Source organism: Aythya ferina (genome assembly GCF_964211825.1).
Source record: "Aythya ferina genome assembly, chromosome: 2".
In the NCBI taxonomy this organism is placed as follows: Eukaryota; Metazoa; Chordata; class Aves; order Anseriformes; family Anatidae; genus Aythya; species Aythya ferina.
Window position 1 is genome coordinate 43,758,420 of NC_140297.1, and position 20,112 is coordinate 43,778,531.

The window sequence follows — 20,112 nt, forward strand, 5'->3', positions numbered from 1 at the left end:
ATTTCCACTGTCCTGCAGGGTTTGCCTTTTCTAAAGGGTTTTACGCCACTTGAAGACTCTTGTTTTTGTTGGTATTTTTACGGAAGATCCCAGCTGCCTCCCTGTTTCACCCCTCAGAGGGTTGCAGCACAGCCACCGCCGCGTGTCCCTGCCCACACACGGGTGGGCGACAAGCGTGGCCCCACCAAATGGCGCCCGACCACGGGTTTGTCTCCTCAGGCTGTTCTTCCACAGGCTCTCTCAGCCCATCTCACCCTCTGTGGGACTACAAGCTCCCAAACACCCCACAGTCAGGCGGCTTCAGGCGGCCCCACACACACACAGCCCCCCTGGGGACCCTCCCCTAGCGCTGGGGTCCCCCTGAGCCCTGCTCCCCCCGGGCCCTGCCTCCTCCCCGCGGCGCCGGGGCCACACAAAGCGGGGCGGCGGCGGCGCCCGTGAGGCGGCCGCCCCTGCCCCCGTGTCCCTGCCCCCGTGTCCCCGTGTCCCTCTCCTTGTCCCTCTGTCCCTCTCCTTGTCCCCCGTGTCCCTATCTCTGTGTCCCTGTCCCTGCCGCTGCCCCCGCCCCGCCGCCGGGCTCGGGCTCGGGGCAGCCCCGCGGCGCCCAGCATGGAGCCGCCGCAGCCGCCGCCGCCTCAGGAGCAGCCGCCTCGCCCTCGGTCCCACACGGTGACCACCACCAGCAGCTCCTTCACCGCCAACCTGTCCGCCAGCTCCAGCACCCTCGCCTACGACAGGGAGTTCCTGCGGACCCTGCCCGGGCTCCTCATGGTGGCCGAGATCGTGAGTGGCGCCGGGGAGGGGGGCTCCGGGTGTGTGTGTGTGTGTGGACGGGACGTGGTTTCGGGTCATCGCTGTAAAACGTTCCTGCCCTGTTTTGTTTTCACTCAGTTCGCCGCCTGGAAGAAGCAAAAAATGCGTGTAGGAATAAGTAAACAGGCGTTTCAGCGGTGTGGGTGAGGCAGCAGAGGCGGTGGGTGCCCGCAGGTGAGGCGCCCGCGGGGCTGCTCCCTCACAGGGCAGCCCTCCGAGGGAGGCAGCGCTCCCGCCTGCTGAAAACACCTCCACATTTTCCGTGATAACACCTCCAAATTATCGGTGAAAGCACCTCCAAATTTTCGGTAAAAGCACCTCCAAATTACCAGCCTGTGTACAACTAACACGGGGCGAGCAGCCTGTGGGCTCCCGCAGCCCCTGAGGTACCGTCAGCCCCTGTAGCGGGCGAAATTTGGGCTGATAACTGATTTTTGGAGGCTTTTCTTAATGACATTGATTGTACACGCTTTATAGTTTACGGTGCACTGATAGCTGTGACACGAGAGTTAATTAAGCAACTTATCTTCACTTTGTAGGTCAATAAAAACCATTTCCTTATGCTCCTGGTGATTAGATAGATACACATATGCCAAGAGGGATATGAGCCTTTTGGATATGTCAATAGTTTTATTTTTTTGCAGGTGCTTTATAAGGTGTGAACGAATACACACACGGGCACACTATGGGGTTTAGTCGCTTGTCTTCGTGGAAGGTAGCAAAAAATACAGCACCGGGGCTGCTCTGTGGGAATGCCTGCCCCTCAGATCAGTGTGTTAAGCAACAGGTACACAGCATCTCTGCTTAAAAACAGCACATCTGTTTTAAGTCAGCTCATCTACGCTATTAATAATTAAGGATCTCAAAGAGTCTGCTGCCCTGGCCAGTTTTTTTTTGAGTTTCCTGTGTGATGCTGCGGGCTTTGATGATGATGGAAATATTACTGACTAGACCAGATTCGTTTCCAAGGCTTGAAAGTATCGAGCTTCGCTCCGGCGGTGGCATGACTTCTGTTTGCTGGCTTTGAAGTAAAATAACCAAGCAAAGCTTTGGGCTTACGTGCGATACAGAGCCTCCGGCTGGAGCAGTGCCCTTGGAGAGAGGATGCGTGTGACAAGGTGCCCGCTGCCGTGCGGACAAGGAGTGGTGAGCGCGTGGAGGCAGCGTCTGCAGCCAGCTGGAAACTTGTCTGGCAGCATCGCTGGGACTGCTGGCAGTCATTAATACGTAGTTCAGTTCGTTGTAGGCAGGTTTCAGCTGTTAAATACAGGGGATGCTTTGCTGGCAGGGCTGTGGTGGATCCGTGAATAAAGTGTTAGTTTTCGAAAGAAAAGCTGCTTTCTTTTCTTTTCCAGTTACTAATTGCAACAAAATACTGAATCTGTCTCATCTTTTATCTGAAGAGTGATCCAGACTGTAAATTACGGGAGAGGTGCCCCTGTTGGAATACCACACATTCAATCTGGCTACAAAAGCTATGTCAGCTGTGCTTATGTTGACCTACATGGCCATGAGACATGGGCAGACTCTTGTTGACTGTTCCTTGGAAGAGTGCTTTCCAGTCTGGGTTGACAGGAGAGAATATTTGTGTAGCTTTCCTTTCCAAACAGAGCAGCGGTGGTTTCTAAAGGCTTTTGTTTCCTATCAGCCATTCCTGACTTGCAGAACAATTGTAAGATGATTCTTCAGCCACCATTTTGAGTGCTTGAGTCCCTCAAATATTGACTCTGAGGGCCAATTTTGGTCTAAATTTCAAAAGTACCTCAGGGAAAACATTTTTACCGGCTTCAGGAAGAACCACAAAGCTACCTGATTACTTAGGCTAGGGCAGAGTTGTGTCTCCACTGCCAACTTCCTCTTACGTACTTGTATTGACCAACAGCATGAAGACATGCCATCCCTGGCCAACGGAGCTAAGAGAAGTCTCTGAAGTAACTGAACTTATCCTGGTTTCTAAAGAAGTATTTGAGAGAATGGAAGACAATTTTAGTATAAAAAGCAGTAAGGCAGGCTCTATGGAAGTAGAGTATAGCTAGATACTGTCGTTGTGGCAATACTGTTGGTTCTTATTTTAATCACTTGACTTAACCCAGCTTATTTTAGAGCAGGTGGAGTGGATGTTTTGCTAAATTAAAGGAAAATTAACAACGTTTTAATGAGTACTTTTAGATGGAATTAACTTTAGATGAAATGAAACCAGTTATTAAATCAAATAAATGGCTTTTATATTTATGTATGTATGTATTGGGCAGTGGATTTTGGTCAAAGTTTTTCCACTAGTTCTGCATATTTCCTCTTTTTTGAGAGGAACCATGCTTTAGCAGAGCATGACGAGCTTTCCACAAGATCTGGATTTCAAAATTGGCCGTGAATCAGCCAGTTCCTGCCTGTTACGATCATCCCATACATCCAAAAGTTATGGCTTGCCTGCACAGATTGGCTGTGCAGGGTGTTTCTGACCCTCAGCACTGACTCAGCTGTCAGCACGGTCCTTCTGCTAACAAGTTGTAGACCTGTAAATGGGACGGACTGATGTGGGTGTCTGTATTTCAGTCTCAGGAGCTGACAGCCTGATACATGGCTTTCCGTCTGCGCACCAAGCTCCGAGCTGCATCAGCTGTGGTAAATGCAACCCGTGCTTCTGCTGCCCCTGCTCTGGGGACACCTGCTAGATGGACCGGGAAGAGGGCTGCTTTTAGGAACGTATTTTAGCCCTGCAGCTACTCATCAGCCAGACCAGACTTTCGTTAGGATGCTATGTTAAAGCTAAGCCAGGGGCTTGGAGCAAATCTCTGCTATTCTCCAGCCAAAGAGAATGGAAAAGCAGGAAGTTACCACAGTCAAATCTTCCAGTGCATTAAATGAAGGATCTTGAGCAGGTTTTGCCCCTTCTTCCCCGATTTGGGTGCTGTGAAGATGAAGCAGCTGCTGTGTGCGTTTCCAGACGGGCTGCTAACCAGAGGCAGTAAACTCAGAGTTACCCTCTCCTCCAAAGAGGTTCTTTGCAGTGCTGCAAAACGCTGATCTGCCATTGATCCGATCTGCTGCTCCCAATTCGTTCAAAATGAGTTAGCTTTACGAAGACAGGCTTTGTGACGGATGAGGTATTACCTGTCTTTGTGTAGCTTTAAAGCCAGCATAAATCTGGGGTGAAGCTGACCACGGAAACTGAGCAGTAACAGAGCTGTGTGCCCAAGCCTGGTTCAGCTGGGCGTTGTAGCCCTGCACACATCCAGCTGGGGTGAACACGGGACTGCAGATTAAAGCGTGGGCTGTAAATCACCTGGTGCTGACAGATTGCCTGGGCCTTTTACATCTACGTCTGAGACCAGAGGGCATGCAAGGTTTTCCCATCCACTGGGGAAAGAGCTGGGGTCAGTTGTTTCACTGCAAAGAGCAATAGAAAATGCCACTGGGTGCATTTTTCCGAGCACTGAGGCTTTTGGGAACAGGCATAAAGCACAGCTTTGGTGTGTGGAAGCTTATCCACATTAGTTTTGTGCAGAAGTGATGATGTTTGTTGAACGGGGCAGTGGCTTCTGGCTGGGGAAACGTGGATTCACTGGCCCCAGTTGGCCAGGTGGCTCCTGACAGGTGAATGAATCTCTCTGCATCGCCGTAATTTCTCCGAATGACTTTTCTATTTGTAGAATATGGATACAAATCCTGGTGAGGCACACCGAGACCTCCTGGTGAAAAGCAGTGCGTGAGACATAGGGCACGGTACATAAAGTCCCTAATTCAGATGTCGATCGCCTGAGTTAGCGCTGCAGTAAAAATACATCCTGTAGAAGGTAAGGGATGCTTATTCCCATAGTGCAACCCCCCCTCCCCCCAAAAAAAAAAAAAAAAAGGGGGATTTATATTTTCAAAGGAAGCAAATACAGCAATTTCCAGAGATGTCTTTTGAGCATTTCTTTCTGTACAGTGATGGCCCAGGAAGACCATATATTTGTCTTCCTGGGAATTTTATGGCTAAGATAAATGGTGGCTAGTGGTACCTCCTCAGCGCTTTAAATCAGCTTCTCAAGTCAAGCATTATGGATCACTTTGCAGAAGTGGAGAGTTTTGTGGTTGCTATGGATGTAGTTATAAAAATATTTACTTTCTAGTACAGCGACATTGATTCCTTCAGACTCTTGCTTCACACCAGCGTGTTGCTAGATACGGTGTCTCTCTTAAACTCGCCCGGGTGATTTTAGGGCTTGTGATGGCTATTTGTCCACGGCAAAAACAAATATTACAGAGCTGGAAACGGCTTGGAAGGTTGTTATGCCGCAGCTGCAAGTGAAAGCTTGTGGTGGTGTAATTTTGAGGAAATTGTGATTGCAGTCGCGATTCTTTATGCTGTTCCACGCGTTATTCTTTGAGTGAAATGCCCAGAAAAAAATATGTGCTTGAAACAGAAGCCTGATAGGAAGTTATTTACATTATTGGCACCGCCTAAAATTGGGATTCAGACTTTACATTTCTGGACAATAAAAATAATTTTGATTGCTGTTTCTTTATTCTTCAAATGAACCCTTGAAGGCTTAATTCAGGAAAGAAATCTTGTTTAACTTAGTTATTCCAGCAGAGCGGTGAGCCTCAGAATATTAAATAGGCATTGAAAGTCAAGTTAGACTTGAAATACCGAGGTTCCAAAAACAGAACAACTGGTAATTTCCAAGTGTTTGTTCAAAAAATTGTTTTTCTCCCTCAGTAAAAGCCTAAGAGATGCATCAAAACCTTTAGCAGATTTTCGGGTTTTGAACTGTTAGCAATAAAATTATATAAATGTTAGGAAAAACAATACAGTGGGAGCATGTACTGTGAAAAGCCTACAAGACAAAAGTTGTGCTTATTTTTTAAAGCTCTCTTTGCATGTAGCTTTTTCTCTGACTGCAGTTCAGTTTTCTGCCTGGACACCGTGCTCTTGCACCTCCAGTTCTAGGACAGCCCGCGGACACACAGCGGGAGAGTCATAAAGCCCCTTCCCTTACCTGAGGAGCAGAAAGACTTTGTCTTCCACCTGGAACAGTAGAGGTTTATTTATTTATTTTCCTTTTGCAGTCAATACTGCACTCAAGGCATGTCTGCTTGCAGGAAGGTGACGGCACTGAGGCATCTTCTGATGTGTCGAACAAGTGCTTTGCTTAGAAGAGCCGCGCATACGCGTGCTCTGAAAATGATTCACTTTGAATTACAGCGTTAAAGCTGTTTGTAGTCATCTACCACTTCATCCACTAGCTTCATCTTTCTGCACATGAACAAGAAAACAAGAAAACAAAAGCCCAGGCTCTATCCTTTGCTCTTGATCAGCTACAACTCTCACTGACATCAGTTCTCCCTTTTTTTGGGTGCTGTCATTCCACCGCTAGCCCGTGCCGTCCTTGGTGTAGTGGATACACACATCCGTGTGATTTCCAGCTTTCTCAAGGATCGTATCACTCTTTAAAGTTCTGTTTCCTAAAGCTCTTTTGTTCCCTGGGTGAGGTCAGGGTGCTTCCTTGGGAGGAGAGAAGCGCTTGGGTGACACACAAGAAAACAGAAGCCTTGGAAGTGGTGTGGAATGTGCTCCAAGCACAGATAGAAGCACTATTGGGACTAACGTGGTATGAGGATGAAAATGCCTCTGAAAGTGAGTGCTGATATTTGACAAAAGGTCAAAAATGCAAAATATTCTCCATACCTCAAGGTTAAGGTGAACTATGTGTGAAATGTCATTATCTCTTCACGAGAAGAACACTCTAAGACATACTTAAGCATCGATGTTGTGGTAGGGTAGATAGTAATTATAAATCAGCTCCTTCTCCCTCACCCCTGCTAACCTCTAGAAGAGAACCTTTCTCTACAAAAATTCTCACGTAACCCAACGCTAGTTTTGAATAATTTTTGGCCTCCAGTAGCCTCTGTCGATGTTGGTGTCTGTCTATGTGCAGTCCTCCCACTATTTCTGATGGAATAGGCACGGCTTCCGAGTTGCTGAGATTTAGCATGGTGCTGTGGCTGGGTGTGTCACCTGACAGGTGAGTGAAGACAGTGGGCAGTGGTACTGTCAGATGCAGAAAATGATGGAGATTCCTGGTGCTGCTTTCTTTCCTGAATTGGATACAAAAACTGTACTTGTCTTTGTCTCTTTTCTATGTGTTTGGGGGTTGTTTTCCCCTTCATGTCCCATTCCGGTTTCCCTTTTCTGCACTGGGGCTCCTGCCTTCTCCTCAGAGTGATTTATTTCATGCTGGTAAGACCTCAAGTGAGAGGATCTTAAAGAAGTGCGTGCCTGTCAAAGAAACAGTTTTCCACGCCGTGCATGATGAAGAGGTGCATGTGCTGGCAGGGTGATACACATGCAAGCAGAGAAAGGAAGACAAGGAGGTTAATGGGCTGTGAGTCACACGGGACTCTTGCAAAACCATAGAAGTCCCCCAGGTTTCTAACCCCTGGTCTGAGCCATTAACAAAGTGCTTCTTCCACAGCAGCAGCAGGTGCCTTTCGCTCCTTGCCCTCGGGTGAGGGAAGCCCTCCTGCCTGCCTGCCCAGCCTGCTCTGCCCTCCATCCCACACCGACAGCACAGCAACAGGCAGGGTTAAAGCACCGGTGGCACAAGGATCCTTCTTAAATATTCAGTTCTCAAAACCAAAGAGAAATTCTCACGGGGACTCTGAGCCCTTGCAAGTGGAAAAACCTAGCAGGAATTATGATGCGCTCCCCTCGCTTGGTGAGTGCCTTCTCATTCAGCTTCTTCTCTCCTGGGAATAACGGTGCCATAAATTCAGTTTCTAATGGCCCTGCATATATCTGTGTGATGGTCTTTTTTTAGTTTCTTTTTTTTTTTCTTTTTTTCTTTTGGGTAAAGTACATATAGTAACAGAGACGTATTTCTGCACTCGTTCCCATTTCTGTTCCGGAAAAGCAGTAGAAAGAGCGCCTGCAGGAAGAGCACCAAGCCCTCTTTTCTAGGGCTGAACTGCAAATAAATTTCAGCATCTGTCAGAGCTTTGGCAAGGTGCTTCTGCTCAGCAGTGCTCAGAGCCAACTCCTCTGGAAGGGGCTATGCCGATTTGCCTGCTTCTGGAAGGAGTGGCCGGGGTGTAGGACTGCTAAAACTGCAGAGAAGGAGGGCCCGAGTAATGGGAGAACCAGATGGGAGCTGGGGCTGGGCAAAGGAAGGCTTGGTGCTGACCTTACCAAGTGAAATGAAAGAGCTGGGGCTCGGTTCCTCATGCACTACTGCTGGATCCAGGCCTTACCAGATCACTACACAGACTCGGATCTGTCCTGGGCACGACTGCACTTCTACCAAATACAAGGATGTGCATTTACACTCTTCATTTTTCCAAGGTACGTGTGTGCGGATGGTGCTGGTGCAACCACAGGTTTGCTGGGATAAAAACCTCCGAGGCAAAACAAAAAGAGTTGCATCAAATTGGTGTCATTACAGGGAGGTTGTACCAGCAGTTTGTTCTGGGCAGCCACAATGGTTTTGGGCCAGTCTGAGATGAACTAAAATCAGATTTTGTAGAACTGAGATGGTCTAAGTAAGCATGGTGATAAGCAGCAATTTGTTGTCACGGTCTTTGGATGTATCATAATCTGGTTATAAAGAATAAATCTATTAAAAATCCTGCCTAGGGCTGGAGGGAGGCCTTTTGGGAAAAGCAGTCTGATCCTCATCTCTGGTAATCTCTGTTTGTGGTTAGCTGGTGGCCTGATGTGCACAACTTGAAAGGGATCCTGTCAAGAGCCTCTGCTCCATACCCAAAACCAGGCCTGCTTGGTGTCATCAGCTCCAAGTGGGGCTGCTTTGCCCAGGCCTGTGTTTAAATAGATTCATGGTGATTCTGCACAGGCTCTGTTTATTCAGCCTTGAAATGAGACAGCCACTAACAGGGTTTTTTTTTTCTTCCCCTTTATATGTGTGTGTAGCCATTACATTAAAGAGTTTCTTTAACGTGTATTTTAGCAGCATCATCCCTTTTCTTCAACAATAGCGCTCTCGCCAAGGCTGCAGCTCCTGCAGCAGGTAACAGCTGAGCAAGGCTGAACAGTTTGGAGAGAAGTACGAGGAACTACAGGAGAAACTCAAAAAACAGAGACATGGAGGGTGCTGCAGGCAGGAATTAAAACACCGGGGGGGCAGGGGAGCAAACAAAAGAAGCCTCCAACAAAAGGCAAACCTCTGCGAGGTGTCTTTAAAATGGCACTTCAGCTGATAAAAGCAGCCTTGGCTGTCTCCAACTGCAGGGCAGAGCCTGACAAGGATCAGCTGAGGGGAAGGTGACTGTGGTTGGGTGCCTGCTACCACTGATGTAGTTTGAAGGCATAAACAAATGCACAGTTGCCTTCTGTAGGCTCAGGGCACAGCCATGATATGTACAGGGGAGGATGGCATTTTTACTGCATCCACAGCAGGGAAAAACACCCCAAATTGAAGCATCTGCATTGATTTGGTCTTAGTTTAATATTCAATGAGAAAAGATGCTCTCCTGGCTAATAGCTTCCCTGGAAGATCTGACTTTTATCTCCACCGTCTTCCTGTGTGATGCTAAACAAGGTGAGTAAGCCTGGCCTTCCAGTGTGCTCGCTTCTCTCCTTGTTTTCCGGGCCTCTGACTTTGGGTCCGAGGGGCAAAAGAAATGATTATTTGCAGTTGCAGCCAGGCCAGGAAGAGCTGTGTTCGGAAGAGGCAAAACGCAGTGCCATGTGAGGGGAAAAAAAGCATTTTTCCAGCAAAATTTGGCAAGAAGTGGATACTTTTGACCTTATTTACTCTCTTTAAAATTCTGAGGGCTGCTACCCGTTCTGTTGCTGCATGCAGGTGGTGATATGGAGAAGAGGAAAGTACGTGGCCGTGTCATTACAGACTGTGCCGTGATGTGTATTTAGTAGGGATACAATGAAGATGGATGAAAAACCTAATTTCTTGCAGGGTTGTACGCTTAACTGGAAGGTATTTTAACATGTGTTTGTGCCTGCCTCTTGCTCGCTCACTCCTCTGCCTCTTTGTCCCTGTCCTAATTTTGTAACTCTTTTAAGTTCTTTTAGTTTTGCTTTTGTCCCGTTATTCCTTCAAGCCTTCTTGCCCAGCAGCTTTGGGCAACGTGCTGAAGGTTTGCTTCCCAAGGTCTTCATCAGGAGGCTGTGGGTGAATTATTGTGGCACGTTTGGTTCTGGCATTGCTGAAGGTGCTTTCTTTTGAGTAAACCAAATGCTTTTGGCTGAGTTAACCCTAAATGCTCCAGGCACTGGGCAGATTGGACAGACTTGGTTTTCATCAGACCTACCACTATCTTGTGGGAAGACTTTAGAAAAAGGCTAACAAGTTCTTCAATATCAGAAACTGGGATATGTGGAAAAGTAGGATTTCTGTTAGAATTTCTGTTTTGAAGCCTCTCTGCATGCATAAGCAATGTTCATTGGGACGTACGGTACAGTCACAACAGCTATGTACTGTTGTAGATTGATAGTTGACCTCCAAGACAAAAATATTTCTTCTTCCCTATGGCATGACTAAGATGCAGCACAGTACAAATCAGTACATTATTAGTCTTTATTATTATTATTATTATTATTATTATTATTATTATTATTATTATTATTATTATTGTTTTTTGTCCTAATGCGTAGGAATTCGGCTATTGTCAGAGTCTGGATACCAAATAAAATTCCTACTGGGCGAAAATATAATTGTCATTGAGAAACACTACATTTAGTTTTGGAAAACAAGAATCCTTACTGTTTTGAGTAAATTCTTGCATTCATTTCACTTTAAAAGACAGTGTGCAAGAAGGAGATAATGAGCCACTTGACGAGATGGGAGCTCTTGTGGTGTGACTTCTGTTTGAACTATGACCTCCATGCAAAGATGTATAAAAAACAGTTTTAAAAATGTGACACAGACACCACTATAGTTGAATGGTGAGACTTTAAATGAGTGGAATAATGATAACCAGCTTTTCATGTTACTCATCACATCTTCTTCATTCCATTCAGTATATTTGAAGAACTCTCCCTGTTCCTCTTCTCAGCAAAAGTAAGGACGGGAATGTAGAATAAGGTTTCCAAGCATTTTGTTCACTTTGGGGATTTTCTTCTAGACTTTGGCCATCGTGAAACATGACCAGACACTTGTACAAGGAATTTGACATTCTCTTTGTGCAGTAGGAGAGGATCACCTAGCAAATGTTTGCCTAAAGTAAGCAAGTCAAGGCAATGTGTTAAAGATGAGATGGGGAATCTTAGAAAGTGTTTTGCTAGGTCAAGTTACAATTAAACAGAGTACACAGCAATAAATGAGGTGGAATTCTCCAAGCTAGGTTACGTTCAGTTTTAATTTTCTTCCTAAAGTGAATAGAGGAATGCAAGCCCCCAAAAGCCCCAGAACTACGCCCAAAGTCATTTTCGCTTCAAAACTGTTTTCTACTGAACTTTTTTTTTTTTTTTTTTTTTTTCCTGGAGGATCTCTTCAATTTGGGTCTCATTTAAAACAGGATATTGTAGAGAGCAGCGTTTTGGAAGAAGAAGACATAATTCTGACTTGTGGTGGCTGCTGTTCCCCTCGCTGTTATATCAGCAATGTGTGTAAGCAAGAAGATGAGCCTGAGAAGAGGTGCAGATGGGGTCCAGAGGAGTTGATGGGAATGAGATCAGACTAAGAGGTAATGCACACAGAGGGTGTTGTTATGAAGAGAAGGTAATAGTGAGTCAGATCTTCTTACTGTTAAAACCCGCCCTAGATTTTCCCCTGACTCCAGGCATGCCGACGGACCCGGGCGTGACACAAAAACAACATGAAAGCCGAGCTAGCCAGAAGGTTGTACGCGCTGATCGGCACTCGAATTGTTTGTTGGGCTCTTAAGAAACAGCAACTCCTTTCCGATCCTCATTTCCTACCCACTTGTTAGCATCTGGTGAAGGATCAGCTGCGTTGTTCCTTCCGCTCGGTGCTGAAGAAAAGCATGTGCCCAGGAGCTTTCCTGGAGAGCTTGTTGCTTTTGCCAGCGCCGTGGATTAGTCTAGCGAAAGAAATCCCCTCCCTTAAGACTTTCCTCTCCAGTACCTCTGTGTGGAGTGCTTACTGTCAAAGGAGGAATTTACGTGGTGCTTTAAAGCTCCCCGATTGTCATGTACCCCACACTACGAGTGAGCATCTTCCTCTGTGATGAAGCATTAGTTATTTTGTTAATCCACATCACTGTAACTTCATGATGCTATTAGATCCTAGGCTTCAAAGCAGCTCAGCATCACTGAAGTCAATCCAACCGTGTCCCAGCCCAACAAATGAATGTGTCTCATGGCTTTCCTGCCTCATCACTGGGTTATCAAGCAACATTCGCCTTCTCCTGTATCAAAAGCAAATCGCTGTGCACGCTGTGTTCTTCCTTTTCCTTTTGTGTGAACTTGCAAAACTCCCACCTAGTGATGGTTTTAAGTGGCCTAATTGCTTTCTGCTCCCTTGGTTTTATTTACTAACACAGGTAATATTGTGTGGCCTAGGAAGTTATATCATGTGTCTGTCTGTGGTTCATCGTAGCAGACTGAGTTTTCAACGTGAGCATCTGTGCATTTAGGAATAGTTGGTAGCTTGAAGGAAGGGATATCTCTAAAATACAACTTGTGTATATATATATTTTTATTTTTCCCCAGTTTTCTAAGGAATTTTCACTCTTCAATTTGAATTTTCCTTTTTTTATTTGAAACTTTTGGGGAAAAACGTACTAAATATCCCTGTCTGCAGGCAGGCTTTCTAAACCAAATGCCGCGGTGTCGCTGTGCGGGCTGCCGGCCTTCCCTTCCCCCTCAGTGGGAAAACAGGAACTTCAGAGCGGGAGGTAAATAGCTGAAATACTCAGCAAAGAGTATGTGAACAAAGGCTGCTAACACCTCTTCATTCTGCCCGCTCTCTCTCAGAGGTCCAGGGCGGCTGAAAATCCTGGCTAGCAAGCTGTGATCTCAATCTGGGACGAGGGAAAGGGGAAAGGTGTGGAAGTGAGCTAAGTAAATAGCACTTAGGTGGTTGTATACATCGGGGATGTTATAAACAAAACTACAGGAAAAGGCTTAGAGTTTTTTAGAAGAGCTGTTTGGGTGGGAACGGAGCCTGCTCCTAGACCAGAGCAAGCCCTGTAACCCCCTCGCTCCCTGGGTGTTGCTGTGCTACGTACAGCTCTCCCCCTGACACTTGGCATGCAGGCTGCATCGCTTGCTGTTTCTGAATTGCAGGTCAAATGCAGGCAGCCTTCAGAGTCGGTTGCTGCATTTTTTGGGTATCGGTACCGCCAGGTCATGACCACCTCCACCCAGCCAGTGCCTGACCCCAGCACAGGTCCTGCTGCCTTAACCCGTGATGAGCTGTGAGCCGAGCACAGCAGAGGCAGCTGATGGATGGTAAGCGATTGGAAATTTGGTGCTGAAGGCTGGCGGGGTGACTGCCCTCTGCCTGGCTGACTGCCATGCTGCCCTGCTGAAGGTCGGCAGTGTGCAGGGCCATAACCTTGTCCTCTCTGCCCCACAGTTCAGTCTGTGCCTACGCATGAAGCCGTGCCCTGAGACACAGCCAGATGTCTTGGCCTTCTGACTCCGCTTCTGTAAGGGGTGAGGACCAAGCCCAGTAGGGTGAGATGAAGAGCAAGCAGTGCTTGTGTTTTAGATTGACGTTCAGAGCTCAGGCTGAGGTTTGCCTGTCTTCTCTAGGACAAAATTCCAGTCTGTGCGAGGGAGGTGAGCCCCCTTTGCTAGATTAATTTGAGGGTTGTACTGCTCTTCAGGCTAACAACCTGTTTGTCTCCCAGAAGAAAGTGCCATGCCTGTGGAGGAGATAGAAGGAAAATGTGTGGGGAATATCTCTCCACTGCAACTTGGAATTGCTCTAAATGCTTCTCTTCCAGGCATATGACAGCCACTAATCCATAGCCCCTGTAGTTTGCAGCAGTTCTGAAGTCTGGGAGCTGTATTGGAAAATAAGATTTAGAGGCAAAAATGGAGTTGAATATGCATGAAAACCCAAAGGCTCCTGTGAGAACAGAGAAGCACAAATGCCTGCAGTGAAAGCAGCAGCCGAGAAGGACTTGTCCTCTCGATTGTTTCCTGACTTCTGTTTTCATGTACTCCAGGAGGCAAATTCAGAAGCTCTGACTGCAGATCAGTAGCTCTGCAGCGCAGACAGCTGAAAAGGTCTCCGTGCCTTGCTGTTCGCAGCAGCACACAGCTCAGGGTATGGTGATAACCCAAGCCAGAGATTTGTTTACCTTGGCCATGCTGGGCAGCAGAGTGCAGTAGTTCAGGAGCAGCTTTGGGAGCTGCTCTTGCAGGGCAGCAGCCTCTGACAGAAAAGCAAAGCAGACATCTGAGGGGCGTTAAATCACTTCTGTTCACCTATTTAAACCTGAATAAGCCAGTGTCTTCAGGCCTTGATTTTTTTTCTTAATTGGAAGCTTGTTTTACTTGAATTAGAAAGCTGACATTTGCAGCCAGTTGTTTTGTTCTTTGTTTACACAAGGCCCATTGAAGCAGTTGGGGAACATTATACCCTGGCTCACACACAGACATATATACTTAATTTATGACTTGGGTAGTTTGAATTTCAAGTGTCAGGTATCCCATGGAGCTTTTTACTTTGTTCTCTTATGCTGCATGCACCACTTGAGTATTCATCACAAAAAGCTGGCTGGTTGTGCGAAGTCCTTCCAGCTTGTGGGCTTTTTTCTCCAGAACCTTAAAAATACAAAGTTATGGAGCATGATGACAAGCAGTGATCTAAAAGTATATCTCATCCACAGTGTCTGTTACTTGTTTGTCCAGCTAATTTTCTTCCCTTGGCATTAATATTTTCGCTTGTGTACAATCCTTCATCTTAAAATTGCTTTTTCACCCAAAACTGCTCTGCAAATATTAATTGTGGAACAGTGGTAACAGCTCTTAAATAGGTCTCTGGTGAAAATTCTCTATTAGCCCTGGTGCTGCTTCCTTCAAAGTAAATCCCTCATACTGCTACTAAAGAAAACACACCAATATTTATGTTTCTCTCTTCATCAGTTGTGTCTTGTCAACAATTTTAAACACAACTTTTAGTACAATCTTTAATACAGCGGTGACAAATGGAGGTTTGAGAAAAGGACATCTGAAAGCTGACTTCAGATGAATTGAGATTAGAAGTGAAGCCAAGGTTTTCAGCAACCAGAGCAATTGGCATCATGGCAGTTTATGTAGAAACAAGGTGAATCCCTTCACATGCTAAACATCTACACCAAGATGTCCTCTCTTTCCAAAAAGCACTCTGTAGGTTGAAGCCTTTGCACAATTGCCCATGTGGCCAAAAGGGGCCTTTCTGACTGTGAAGTCTGTGTACACAAATGCCTCCAGAAAAGTATATGCAAATGTAAGATATTTACAGACATTCTCTGTTGTTGTTACATTAACTGCAAAATGTATTCGAGAAGGAAAACAAGTTTGCCAGATCAGAAAAAAGATTTTCCCATGAATGATGTACTGCTACCAGGTGAGAATTGTTCTTTGTGAAATCCGTAATCTCTACCCAAAATGTGCGTAATGGTTCCTGGGGTTGAACTTTTATGTATGGGACTAGATATTGAAGTAGCCAAGAGGTACAATAAGCTTCTAGATAGGCAGACAACAACAGATCTGGATGCAGTCTCATTTTCATATGTCTTCTGTTTGTCAGGCAAGAACTTCTTCAGCTTTTGATGACTGGAAGGCTTCCTCTTATGGGGAGCAAAAATTTTGTATTGTACAAAACCAATTTCTGTGTGTTCAGCTGGAAATGAAAAGATATTTTCAGTCTAAAAAAAAAAATAATAGAACGAGCATTTAATGTTTTACTCATCTTTAAATGGAAGTAGAATGCAGCAATAGGCTTTTCTATTAGATATTCTCTTTGTTTTTCCCATTCTACCATGCCTAGCTTGATGACTTTGTATTGTAAGTATAGAGTAAAATAAAAGTTATTCCCAAAGAAGTAATGAGTTTTCTGCTGTAATGTAGCAGCAGAGATTTGTGAAACAATACAGTGCGTCCGCTAATTATAGGCATCCCTATTTACATGGCCTAACAGGAAGATGGAAATGTAAAAATAGCAACAAAGAGATGGTGACATTATTAAAAAAGCAGCTGTACACAGCATTGTTCTCTTGAAGAACGTAGACAGCGTTTAAACAAAGTTCACTACATAAATAATCAGTCATAATTCATGAGTAACCATGGCTAGGAATTCTCTTTTAAAAATAGTTCACCTTATTAATGTACAAATGATGGCAGAATGACTCTCTTTGTGGATGGGTGTGTTCAGCATGTACACATGCTCCGATTCTTAAAAATAACTCGTACAAATCATTGCAGTCTATTGAGAAACCAGTATTTTTCTACCCCCAGGAGCCTGAAATCTTTGTGGGGAGAAAGGAGGATAGAGTACTATAAAACTTCTTCCAAAGGAGAATTCTGTATGTAGCTAGAAGAGGTGAGATCAATGTAGAACCTAATGGTAAGTCAAACATCTTTTCATTTATACGAATGCATTAAAACAAAATAGCAAACCCTCCTACCATTAAGTTCATTAAGAAACAATGGTGCTTGTAGTGATAATAATGACAGATATTAATAGCCATACTGGGGAAAACACATTCAGCCAGACACATATGACCGTGTATCTTTGAAGCTCAGACTTCACTTTTGAGCTTTTCCTGTTTAAATCATGATAAGAAAGAAAAGGAGATTTCTGGCAGCTAGAGATTACTGAAGCTGATAGTCTTTCTTTCTAATTTTTCTCTGAAAGCGGTGTCACTGCCTAACAGTATCAGGGACAAGCGTGTATTCAAGGTATGCAGTAGGTTAAACCTGCACACTCACAGTTTGTGCATCATCAAGGAGAAATTATATCCAGAGCACTAGGGCTGCACCATGGTCTTTACCTCCAGAAATACATCCTCTACTTGAGGTGACAGTTTGCAGCCCTTCTCAGAAAAAAATACCATATCTTTGTGAACCAATGTTAAAAAGCACTAATTTTGCACAAAAGAAAGGTGGTATGCTCAGCTTGTTCTCCAAAAACCCTAACCCAAAAACTACTGGGTTGGGGGGCACAAACCCAATCCCACAGGTACAACTGCAGCTGTGCTCCCGAAACCCCTTCAGTCTCAAGCAGAGATAGGAAATTTGGTATCCATAGAGATTGCTTCCCTTGTCCAAACCTCAACTTCAAATCTCAAAATAAGAATTAAAAAAAAAAAAAGCCAGTATGTTTTCCCTGTTTGTTTAAATTTTAAATGAATGGGGATATTTTAAAATTGAAATCGGGCATCATATGGTTTTGGTGATAGAACTCATGAAGAAACCAGCTCAATGAATTACTCGTGTGTCTCATTCATGGGTCACATGGGCTGTATTTTTGCGTCTGTACTGCCTGTATGGGGCCAGGACTATTCAAATGACCTGTTTGTGAATGTTACTCCTCAGAGAAATCAGTTACAACCTTTACAAATGCATTCATATTTGCATGTTAAATACAAGAACATTTAACCTTGATTTGCCTGTTTTGATGATTTATGGCAAGGGTTTTAAGAGAAAAAAAGAACAAAATATGGAATTGATTTGCTAGTTTTAAAACTAAAGGTGGTTGTATTGGATCTTCAAGAGTATTTTTTCCTAAAAAGCACATCTAGAGGCTGCACAAAAGCAACTGTTAGGAAACACAGAGAAACATTTATCCCATCTAACGTGTTTGTGTGTGACTATTTTGCTTTGTAATTTTGAAGTTCATCCTCGGAAACAGTGCTAAGTGAAATTGCCTCAGAGAGTACCTGTAAAAAGCAGATCATTTTGTGTTTGGATCTAACAAACTCTTACTTTCCATGTTCCCTGCCTGCTGCCAAAGAGCAAAGCCCAGCAGGAATTCAAGTGAACAATGCCTGGACCCACAACACCATCAGCTGCAGCCCACGGCGTTGGCCGTAGCAGCACCACTTACTTCTCCTGACGCTGTCAGGAAGCTGTGGAGGCAGTAAAAGGTGAATTTGAAATCAGCAGCGTTGCTGCACAATAGCAAGGTGTTTCTTGTGGAAATGCGAGGTGGTGGGAGTAACCCCTGCCGTGCAGGAAAAGGGAGCAGCAGCTTCCCTTTAATTCACATCTGTCACCGCTGTTGGAGAAGAGGCCGGGCAGTCTCCTTGGCTGAGGTCAGGTTTAGAGGAGGTGGAGGTCATTGCCTTCCCCCTGTTGCACTAAATGACCTTCCCAAGAACCAGTTAAGTGCTTTTCTTGTGCAGGCTGTTTGTCTGCAGCGATTTTTTGCACCGCCCCTCTTTATTTTTACGTTTAACTGTGCCACCGATGGAGGAGCTGATAGCAGGAACCAGCGTGTTCCCAGTCAGCTGCAGCAGCTCCGGGTGTTTGAGGACAGAGGCTGATCCCAGATCTTTCTCCTGACTGACCTGGGAAGGACCCATCACTCTGTCTTCTGCATAAAATGTACTTTTGTCAGGTAAAGGAACAGTACGGGCAAAGGCCAGGGTGTGTCTTCTGCTTAGGGAGATAAAGTGATGGCTAGCGAGGGTATAACGCGCTAATATGTGTAATGCACAGCAAAGTGCACTGCCGATATAAATGTCTCTGTGTGCGCAGCTCCTCAGGCAAAACACGAGCATTAAGCTCGAATTTACAGGCATCGGGAAGCCGTCGGTAAACAGATGTGTGCTCTGAATGCAGCCCACGAAAACCTAAAAGCACTTAATGTGGAAAGTGCCCTGGGACACGGACCAATCTTTATGCTTTGTACACATTTTCATGACCTGTTAATGATCAACCACTGCTCTGCTGAGAAGATAGATTTCATAACGATATCATTCAAGCCGCTTTCTTCGCCGTGGCGTGAGCCTGTTCCTCGCAGCTCTGCTTTAGAAACAAGCGGGGGTATATTGCTGTGGCCTGCACCTGATCCATCCTATCCCATTAACACTTTTGCAGCTTCCAGTTCTCTGTTTCCAGGGTCTCCTGCAGGAAGGCGAGGCCAGTTAAAGTCATCAGCTGGTCATGGTGGTTGTAATGGGTTGGCTCAGCAGCCCCTTTCATCCAGTATTCTGCCTCTGTTAGCGACAAATATTGAAAACCTGGAGAAAAGTGTAAGAAGGAGGGCACACAGAGCAAGATCCATCCTTGCTGTAGTTTTAGGGCTTCAGGCAAGTTGCACATGTAGGGATTTCCAGAGCTGAAGGCTGCCTGTTGTCTGTCATGTATATAGGTCATAGCCATGGGCTGATCTGTCTTCCAGGGCCTGGTGGGATATTTTTTAAACCTCTCATATTCCTGGTTTCCTTGACATGCCGTAGCAATGAATTCTGTAATTTGGTTATGTGTTGTTTGTTTATTTTATTTTATTTTATTTTATTTTATTTTATTTTATTTTATTTTATTTTATTTTATTTTATTTTATTTTATTTTATTTTATTTTCATTACCACTCACTTCTGCTTGTTTTCCAGCTTTCTGCCTGATAGTTTAATCGGATGCTTCTTGCATTGTGAAGCCTAATCCAGCCCTTACTCTGCCTTTCTCTGCACCTTGATTTTGATGGGTGATGGGACACCCTGTGTTTTCCAGAAAACATCTTTGGTTGTTTTAATTGAAGCTTTATCTTTTTGGCCTGTTACTGCTGTTAGCTCCAGTCTCACACATTCCACGCCTGTTTCTCAGGTGAAGCAAGGGCTTAACATCATAATATGCTGCTGGGACGGACAGGATGATTTCTTTACTCCCTCCCACCCCTGAGATATTTTTATAAGCTTTTGACTGCAGTGAGCCGGAGCACTGGATCTCAGAAGACTCCTCACGTATGAGTTGCGGTGGAGTCAGTGGCATCAGCCGTGGAGGCGAGAGGAGGAATGCCTTTGTGATTTATTCATCCGAGCTGGCGGTAGACTCCTTAAGTCAACACGAAACTGGGGTGTGCTACTGCCTTTCGCTGAGGTATGATTTTGTGCCCAGGCAGCACTGCAGCATTGCACACCCTTTCTGATCAGAAAAGTAAGTTTGCAACTTGGTGCTCCAGGACTGGCTCTTCTCTACTGACTCAGTTGTGGAGAGGCCTGGCCTGGTACTATACACGAAGGCACTTTTGGGCTCTTTTCTGGGGAATTGAGGTCATTGTGGGAGGACTTCTCTGATCCTTGGAGCTGTGGGAAAGGCACTGGAGGACTCTGTCAGCTCTTGAAGGACATGGTCTGAGTTCTCACTGTAAGATAGGTGTCCTCCCTCTGGAATGAAATAATCTGTCAGTGGGTGTGAGGTTAAACAATTTCAAGCCTGGGTCAG

General features: G+C 45.3%; 1 protein-coding gene across 1 annotated transcript in view; it reads left to right on the plus strand.

Annotated features, from left to right (window-relative positions):
* The first annotated feature begins 408 nt into the window (after positions 1-408).
* Positions 409-20,112, plus strand: part of CMTM8 (CKLF like MARVEL transmembrane domain containing 8) — a 33,597-nt gene continuing 13,893 nt past the window's right edge. Inside the window, exon 1 of the mRNA XM_084510120.1 lies at positions 409-783. Coding sequence (XP_084366246.1) covers positions 610-783 — 174 coding nt within the window. The 5' untranslated portion in view covers positions 409-609. The remainder of the gene's footprint in view (positions 784-20,112) is intronic.